Source organism: Megalobrama amblycephala, linkage group LG18 (genome assembly GCF_018812025.1).
Source record: "Megalobrama amblycephala isolate DHTTF-2021 linkage group LG18, ASM1881202v1, whole genome shotgun sequence".
Classification (NCBI taxonomy): domain Eukaryota; kingdom Metazoa; phylum Chordata; class Actinopteri; order Cypriniformes; family Xenocyprididae; genus Megalobrama; species Megalobrama amblycephala.
In genome coordinates, this window is record NC_063061.1 from 39351443 (window position 1) to 39360673 (window position 9231).

General features: G+C 38.6%; 1 protein-coding gene across 5 annotated transcripts in view; it reads right to left on the reverse strand.

The window, feature by feature from the left end:
• Positions 1 to 1202: 1202 nt before the first annotated feature.
• The window catches only part of znf462 (zinc finger protein 462), a 49882-nt gene continuing 41853 nt past the window's right edge, over positions 1203 to 9231 (reverse strand). For 4 of the 5 annotated variants that reach the window (XM_048166601.1, XM_048166597.1, XM_048166598.1 and 1 more), the window contains exons 8-13: positions 8816 to 9098; positions 6809 to 6945; positions 6328 to 6551; positions 4735 to 4963; positions 3855 to 3960; positions 1203 to 3375 (exon numbers count right to left, since the gene is read on the reverse strand). In XM_048166601.1, the coding sequence (XP_048022558.1) occupies positions 3168 to 3375; positions 3855 to 3960; positions 4735 to 4963; positions 6328 to 6551; positions 6809 to 6945; positions 8816 to 9098 (1187 nt within the window). In that variant the 3' untranslated portion in view covers positions 1203 to 3167. Of the gene's footprint in view, positions 3376 to 3850; positions 3961 to 4734; positions 4964 to 6327; positions 6552 to 6808; positions 6946 to 8815; positions 9099 to 9231 lie in introns of those variants that run through there. The other variant, XM_048166602.1, reaches the window with a different exon arrangement.

Sequence of the window (9231 nt, forward strand, 5' to 3'; positions counted from 1 at the left end):
TGTGGAAAGTCTCTGTAGAGGTCATCCTCTGTGGGATTTATCAGGGTTTTCCTCTCACCTCATAACACTGGAACTGGAAAACTCCAAAGGGAAGCTGCTCATGGAATTGTATTTCAACTCCTGACATTTTGTCCTTGAACACAAGCGTTTATTTCTCTCCCCGGAGCTCGCTTACCTCACAGATCGTCGTTTTAACATCGTGAGGCGCATTATAACAACACTGTCAGGGTAAAACTCCTCAGGGGGTTTCCAAACTAAAGACGAATGTCAAATGAAGAAAAAACTCATTTTTAAATCTTTGAGTTTTGTGTAAATGTGTTCTCTGTTCTGCGAGATATATGGTTGAACTCTGGTAAAATTTTGTTCAAGTTCCAAAAACATTTTAAGGGGTTTATCATGAATTGGAATCATAAATATAATGGTTGTACCATTTTATGGTAAATGTTTTATGATCTTTCTGATCACATATCAACAAAACAGCTTTCTGCGTGTTGGTTACACTTTGATTTGATGAATGAAATAATGATTTAAAAAATGTGTGTGTGAAGTTTCATCTCAAAATCCCCCACAGATCATTTATTATAGCTTGTCAAATTTGCCCCATTTGGGTGTGAGCAAAAACACGCCGTTTTTGTGTGTGTCCCTTTAAATGCAAATGAGCTGCTGCTTTCCAGAAGAGGGCGGAGCTTTAACAGCTCAACAACAACAAAGCTGGAGAATCTCACGCAGAGAAAATGAGGAAAGTGTTCAGCCTTACATTGTTCAAACCGGAGTCGACACTGATGGAGAGACTCAGGAAGAAGTTACAACTTTTAGACGTTTCTGAATGGTTAGTGGATAAATTGATGTAGTTGCTGTGGAGTTGATTGAACTCATCCACTAGCATGTGCCGTCATGTTCATCTTTTGTGTTGAATTGACCCTCGTTTGTGAAGCAGTCCGGCGTAAAATGACGGCATTTACAAAAACAACTCTTCCTCTTCTCTAAAGCAGCCCAACATGGCCCCGCCCCCTTTGTTGTGTGTTCTCGGGGGCGGAGCTTATGTAAATTTAGGGTTAGTGATGTCACCAACCCGGGAAGAAGCTCGTTGTATATGATATGTTTGACCACAAAATATTTTCTTTAAAATTCAGAAACATCTCTAATATCACAAAAGACGTGAATTCGTCTCTCCGAAACAGAAAACGGCGGAAGCGCGTGCGTTTAGGTTATCTGATAACTTTATTACCAAGTTAAAAAAAGACAATGAATTACAATATTTACAGAATATAGAGAAATCAAAGGAATAAAACTGTAAACAACCAGTCTAGTCGACATCACAACCCACCATCAGAAATCATCAGGAGTTTCACAGAAGAAAGGCCAAACGCAGGAGATCTAAGGTCAACTATGGCGCACCTTCAACAGGAAGAGAGGATTAAAGGGAAACCATAAAAACTAAAGCGTATATATACAGATATCCAGTGTGTCACGATAGAGTCTTAAAAGCTTATTTCTGATGGTTCTCTACACGGGCGTCTTTTAGAAAGGCTGGGCTACTCCTTATGAAGGGTTTTAAGGGTACAAAAGGTCTTTTTTTTAGTATTTTTTTCTCTTAACCAGAACATTTACAACAGCTTTGAACAGTGGAGAGCTAAAAAACGAAAAAGAGACGTCATCTATTGATTTGTATTTTTCTTTCTTTCTATTCTTCTCTCTCTTTTTTTTTTTTGTTTAAGTTAAATATCAGAACAACACTTAAAGGAACAGACCCCGTTCTGAAACAGCACAGTTTCAAACACTTAGCTTCGAGTTTATACACGGCTGCAAAACGGCATGCAGATTACCCAGAAGGCAGCTGGGTTCGCCCTCCGCAATGTCCAGTCATTGCTCGGGAAAGACAATCATATCTCGGGCTACCAGAGCTTTGGGACTTTGGGAAGCGACACTTTTGGTACCAAGAAGAGGTTTGTTTCTTTCTGTAGTCGTGTGTGTTTAAACGATGGATACGTCGAGAACTTCCGCTTCACGGATCCAGCCGATGCTGGGAGGGAAGCGTCTAACATCCGCGTCTATAAGGCTTTGGGGTTTTCGAGCAGCAACTTCCATCACGTACAATCTCAGCCTTACGGGAAAATGGCTTTGTTAAGCCTGGGAGTCTCTTCCTCTTTTAAAGGAACAATCCGAGTTCAAGAACCGGAAGTGATCGTCCTTCAGCTTATACAAAGCCAAAAAAAAAATCACGGTAAAATACTGAATCTCGTATCTTTGTTTGAGCGTTTGTTCCAGTGTAAAACTCGTGGCGTGTTTTGAAACGCAATTACAGAGCTGCTTGTTTTGAACCCAGAATATTCCTTTAAACACACTGACGGACGGGAGGAAAATCTACCTGAGGTCGGCAGAAACTCGTGATTTTGACCCATCGATGTTCAACGCGTCTCGGGACCGACGGACGATGATCGTTCAATCGTTATTAAAGTGAAGTGCAAGATGAGCCGGGAAGTGGCCGAAATCTTCAAAAAGTAGCAATTTGCTACGAGTTTTGTTTTCTGGGGCAAGTGTTGATACTCTAAAATCGTGTCTAAAAGAATCGAGATTATCTAGATAAATAAGATGACAACTATTCCTCAAGGAATTCAGCTACAGGAAGATTAACACAAGGCTAAAATGTAAAAAAACAGAAACCGTCAGTCGGCATATTCAGACCGAATCCCAAACGCTCCAGGTGGATCGCCTCTCGTTTCTCGTCTGTGACGGACGTGAAGCGCGACACACCGTCTTCAAGACTATCAGTGCGCGCGTTCACCGCGGCGGAAGACATTCGATTCTTTACGTACGTTGGTGTTTGTATTAAACGAATGGCAAAAAGTGCATGAGAGAAGGGCTTCGAAAGTGGAAAATCTCTGGCTTTTCGGACTCGAGATTCGATCGGAATATCCAGCTCACGGTTTCATTCACTATTGGTTACCAATATATCAACATCTGTCCTGAGGGACCAAGTCACACTTTGTAAAATTCAGTGTAAGATTCAGCAACTGAACAAACATCTACCGATACTCCAAATCTAGCTTTTAAAACCGAAAACAATCGTGAAGCAGCCAAAACAAACGATAAACAGACAGACGAAAAAACAACGTACGACATTCTTAAGCCAACGGACGTGTTTCTCTACAGCTTTCGATTCGCTCCTAAGGGTCGTTTTTGGTCTCCAGCGTCTTTATGTCTTCCTCGTTCTGAATCGGACACTTGGATTGGTCAGGTTGATCCGCCCTCGCAGCGTCCACAGTGTTAGTGGATAGGTCCAGCCCCCTGTCAATCACAGCTGCTGGACCAATCAGAGGCAGAGCTGCTGATGAGGGAAGAGGACTGCCGTCTTTCTTGTTGCCGTTAACAGTCCTGAAAGCATCAGATCATGTGGCTTTACCTCATGCATGTTCAACTGCTATGGTACATTAAGGGTCAAAGGGTTAGTTCACCTGAAAACGGAAATTACTCGCCCTCATGTCGTTCCAAACCCGTAAGACGTTCGTTCATCTTTGAAGCACAACTTAAGATTTTTTTAATAAAGTCTATCCAAACAAGATCCATATGGACTCAAATTTGGTAAAATGAGGTTTGTTCTTGCGGTTATCGAAGCCTAAATTCAATCTGTCCATCGAATTAAACTACTACATTCACTTTACCATCTCTTCATGAATGTTTTAAAGCATCAGAGCTTCAATAGAGGGACAGAAATCGCTTCATTTCAAATATATTCATTCGAGTTCTGAAGATGAACGAAGGTCTTGTGGGTTTGACACGACATGAGGGCGAGTGATGATGACAGGATTTTTGAACTAACCCTTTAAGTCAATCACAGTGATTGTGGGACTCACATGCCGTGTCGAAGGACGTGTCGTTCCCATTCCGTGCTCAGCGTGAACGTGCGGCCGCAGAACTCGCACGGATACCGTTTCACCGGAGACTCCGGAACCGCAACACCTGCATCAGCGTTACAACACGACAAAACTGTGACTGAACACAACATTCACTGAACAAACGAGCAGAAAACATCCTAAACATGACATTAGTATCTTTAAACAATCAATTTAGTGACATTTGGCATTTACATTCATGCATTAGACGGATGTTTTTATCTAAAGAACGTTGCATTCAAGATAATCATTTGATCAGTTCATGCATTCCCTGGGAATCGAACCCTGAGCTGTCTGAGCGACGGGGATGATTTTGCTTCAGTATATCAGTATTTCATTTCAAAGATTTTACTACTTAACCGACTGTCAGAGGCTTTTCTAAATCTGTTTTGTTTGGCATTTTATTATGTTAAAAATAAAGTTCCTTTGAACACATGCATCAGACATTCGCCGACCATTGAGCTGATCGTCACACTAAAACCATATTTAATACTTCAAAAACAGTTTAGAGCGATGCGATAAAGCGAACAGAGCTTTCACACCGAACACAAAGCGAATGATTGTTAATTCACGCCTGCATTTTTCCTCGTGTACGAATCTCAGAAAATATAATCACAGCTGGGTAACAAGTGCATTACAGCTGCAATTAGCATCATCGAGTGCTTGTAATAACATCTGATTGTGACCTAAAGTGGATTGTGATTATATAATGGGCAGACATGCATTATTTGTAGTGTTTTATGTTCTATTCAGCTATTTTTATGACTTGTTTTACATTTTGCGCCTCCTGATTGTCTTTACATCCAGACTCAGAATGAGTGAACGTGATGAACGCTGTTACCTGCGGCCTCCTGTGTGCGGCTGCTCGTCTCCTCCGGAAGCTTCTCCTCCTCCTCCTCCTCATCCATCAGCTCTTCCTCCTCCTGCTCCTCTTCCTCGTCTGCCTCCTCTACGGCCTCGGCTTCCTCTCTCTCCTCTTCCTCGCTGCTGCTGGCGTCCTTCATCTTGTCCTTCATCAGCTCCAGCTGGTCCAGGTTCACCCGCCCCACCAGCTCAAAGTTACGGATCACCTGCGGACGATCGGTTAGACTGAGGTCAGGTCACGCGTGTCACTAGCTGCGTTTCCGTCCACAGTTGGGATTTTAACTTCTGCGCAAAATTGGAGTATTTCATAAAACATTTGCGAATAAAGAAGCGTTTCCATCTCATGTGTTCAAGAGAACAAAATCATCACTTCCTGGTGCAAATTATCAGTAATAAAAATGCGAGTCATCATAAATGAGTTGATGAAACACAATAAACGCTGTCATGTGATCTTGCGTTCGGATGCTGGTGTTTGGGAACACAATCGTGAGAGACGCTTCTGGAGGAATTAAACCAAATCATTCTGACGACAGACTTTGACTCGTTTCAGAACCACCAAACCAACATTTGATTGGTCCACTGGTTTGTCCAGTTATCCAATCGCAGCCTCTCCTGAGGCAATGTCACATGAGGGTTTTGAGGGATTTATTCGGAAAAATGTGTTTCCATCAGTTTTTGTGCATGTTTTCTTGTCGAGTGCATGTTTTTTTTGAGTGCACGTGTTTTTTAGAATTTATGTGCATCTTTTTTTTTTATGCGATATGAACTAATGTTAAGAAATTACACCTTATTGTAAAGTGTTTCCAGTTTTGTCTTAAAGGCACAATATGTAAGATTTTTAGACACTAGAACAGTGTTATATATTTTGTTTCCAACAATATTTAAATCCAGAGAAATTGCGTCGCCTGTCAATGACGTCATATCCGCGATATCACATTTTTGTACTCAAAAAGTAAATCAGACAACACTATTTTTTCTGTCTAACATGGCGTAATCAGAAAGAGCTTTATTTGTAGCATCAGTAATACAGCACCATACAATGATTTGAAATTAACTGCATGCCATTTAGCAACACTAATCACCCAGCTTTTATTAATATTCTAGTATCACTTTATAACATAACTTTAAACACACTCAAACGTATTTTAGAATGATTGTCTTGAGCAAGTAAGTTACATCACAATTTTAATCCGTTAGATAAAGCGACCTGTATATGAATTTAATACTCATGTGAATTTAAGTGATCAAATGTGATTGTAACAAAGTTCATGTTCAGAGAAGAAGGCGGCCGTTAAACTTAACTTTAATCGTAAAATAAACAAACACCAAAACGACTGCGGCATAAAAGCATGATAAAAACCGTCCTGCTTCATTCCACAGTAACGTTAATAAAACTATCTATGATCATGATTCCTGTCGGCTGTGGAGGTGAAGACATCATCTCCCATGATTCCACGCTCGTTCAGCTACGCCTTTGTTTTGAATGAGCGACCTCTAGTGGCCAAACCTACATACTGTGCCTTTAAGAGCAGCGGTAGCATTTTCCGCTGATCTACGGCAGAACCAGCACCTTGTGTTCCTCGCGCAGGTGTATCTCCAGCTCGTGCAGCTGTTTGCTGTCGTAGTAGCAGAGCTGGCACTGGTACGGCTTCAGCTCCTCGTGCTTCTGGATGTGCTGCTGCAGGTTCTGCTCGCTGGAGCAGGTGAAGGTGCATTTGTGACAGCGGAACACGACGCCCTCCAGATGGCGCGACAGCTTCGAGCGCGACACCTCCAGCGGCACCACGCGCTCCTCTGAGAGACACAAACACATGATCAGACTCACGCTCATCCAGCTGCGGCATCTTCCACTGCCTGTCTTTTATTTCCTGTGCATCGGATAACCTCGCCCTACTTTACTGGGAAGGAACTTTGTTTTCTTTCTCTTGCAGCATTGGACTTTTTCATTAATAAGAGAGACAGAATGAATATTCATGGTGTAATTGTATGATACAATAAATAATAAAACACATTTCACACGCAGTTTGATTATTAAAGCGCGTGTCGCTCACCTCTGTGCAGGACGATGTGGTCGATCATGCTGCTCTTGTGTTTGCTGTGGTACAGACAGAAGGGGCAGCGCAGGTCCTTGTGCGGCTCCTCCGCGCCGCTGCTGTGACCGCCTTCCACATGCAGCGTGAACGTAGACCTGACACACACACACACACACACACACACACACACACACGATTAGATTAGAGACAGATGTCTGATATTATAAATCTATGCCATTTTGCCTACCAAACTCTAGATTGGGTTCGGATGAAAAGCTAATAATCAGCTGTCAAATTAAAATGAAGAATTTCAAAGTAAAAAAACTGAAGTAAATTTATGAAAAGCTAATAATTTAATAATAAAAAATGAAATAATGTTAATGTACAATTTACATTTTTTTTTTAAATAACTGAATGAAAGAGTTGATGAAAAGCTAATAATTAATTAATCAAAATAAGACTAAAAAATGTATTTTATCATGTGATGTTAATATAAAATGAAAAAACAAAAAGAGTTGATGAAAAGTTAAATGTAAATTTAAAATAAAGTTTCAAAATCAAAGAGTCAAAATAAATTCATGAACAGCTAATAAATTAATAAAAAATAATAAAAATATATATAAAAACAAAATAAAACACTTAAATTAAATATTTTATCATGTAATGTTAAAATTTAAAAATCAAATTGAATCAAAAAGAATTGATGAAAAGCTATATTGTAATATAATAATATTTAAATTAAAACACTTACTAAAAATGAAATATTTTATCATGTAGTTACTGTAAAATTAAAAGAAATAATTTAAAATAAAAAAAGAGTTGATGAAAAGTTAAATGTAAATTTAAAATAAAGTTTCAAAATCAAAGAGTCAAAATAAATTCATGAAGAGCTAATAAATTAATAAAAAATAATAAAAAAATATATAAAAACAAAATAAAACACTAAAAAATTAAATATTTTATCATGTAATGTTAAAATTTAAAAAACAAATCAAATCAAAAAGAATTGATGAAAAGCTATATTATAATATAATAATATTTAAATTAAATTAAATGAAATTAATAAATAATTTAAATATTCAGACAAATCAAAAAGAGTTGAAAAGCTGATGAGGAAATCATAAAAATGTTAATTTAATTTAAAACAAATCAAAATAAATTAATGGAAGCTAATAATTAAATCATAAAAAATTATATATTTAAAAAAAATCTAAATAAAACACTTACTAAAAATGAAATATTTTATCATGTAGTTATTGTAAAATTAAAAGAAATTGAAAGAGTTGATGAAAAGTTAATTAAAGCAAAACTAAGAATTTTAAAATCAAATCAAATCAAAATAAAACACTATCATAATGTTAATGTAAAATTAAAATAAATAATTTTAAAAAAAGAGTTGATGAAAGCTAATAATGAAATAAAAAATAGATTTTTTTTTTAAAAGAACAACGAATCAAAATAATCACTTTATTTTACTACAAAATGTAATATTTTAGTGTAATGTTACTGTAAAATTAACAAATAATTTTAAATTAAAACAAACCATAAAGAGGATGATCAATCAAAACATTTTAATAAATAATAAACATCTATGCCTATATATATATTTATATTATTATTTATTTATTTATTTTTTGAAATACAAATAAATACAAATAAAATCCTTACAAAAAAATATAAAATATTTTATTAGTTTGCCTGCATGTCATGTGAGCATTAACCGAAATCAGGGAACCGTGAACATAAAATGCTTTGTTAAATTATTGAAATATTATTAATGTAAAATCTCAGAGGGGCTTCATGGAAATATTTGAGATCAAGTGAATCGTTGATCCAGAGTATTTGAATATTCAGGTGTGTGGATGACGGGTCAGTTCTAGTAAAGTGAACTTCTGGAGTAAATCCACCCTGACATAACAGCCTGACCAGACCAAAGACAAACACTAGCGCTCGCAACGCCAGGATCAGGGTTCGACTGAACGCATGTAAAGACGCCAGAGGCTGATCCGGTCAGAGATCTCTTACTTGTAGCAGGTGAAGAAGGAGCAGTCCTTGCATTTGAAGAGCTTCTTCCCTCCGTGCCGGTCGCGGTAGTGTCTGCGCAGACTCTGCATGTATCCGGAGCTGAACTCGCAGAACTCGCAGGTGAGGATGGAGTCGGGCCGGGCCTGAGGAACGGGAGCGTCCGGCGGCGGCGGCGGGGCGGAGGCGGACGGGCTGGACGGAACATCGGCCTGGACTCGAGACGCCAGCTGGAAGTGACTCAACTGCTGCTGAACATCTGCCGGCTCCAGATACGCCACCGACTCTGAGACGACAAACACATCAGCGTCTGCACCTGCGCTTCACATCTGTCACATGGGTTACTCTCTCTTAAAGCTCAATCAGTGTGATTTCACTCAGAGTATCTGCTGCATTTGTGTGATCAAAAACTGTGAATA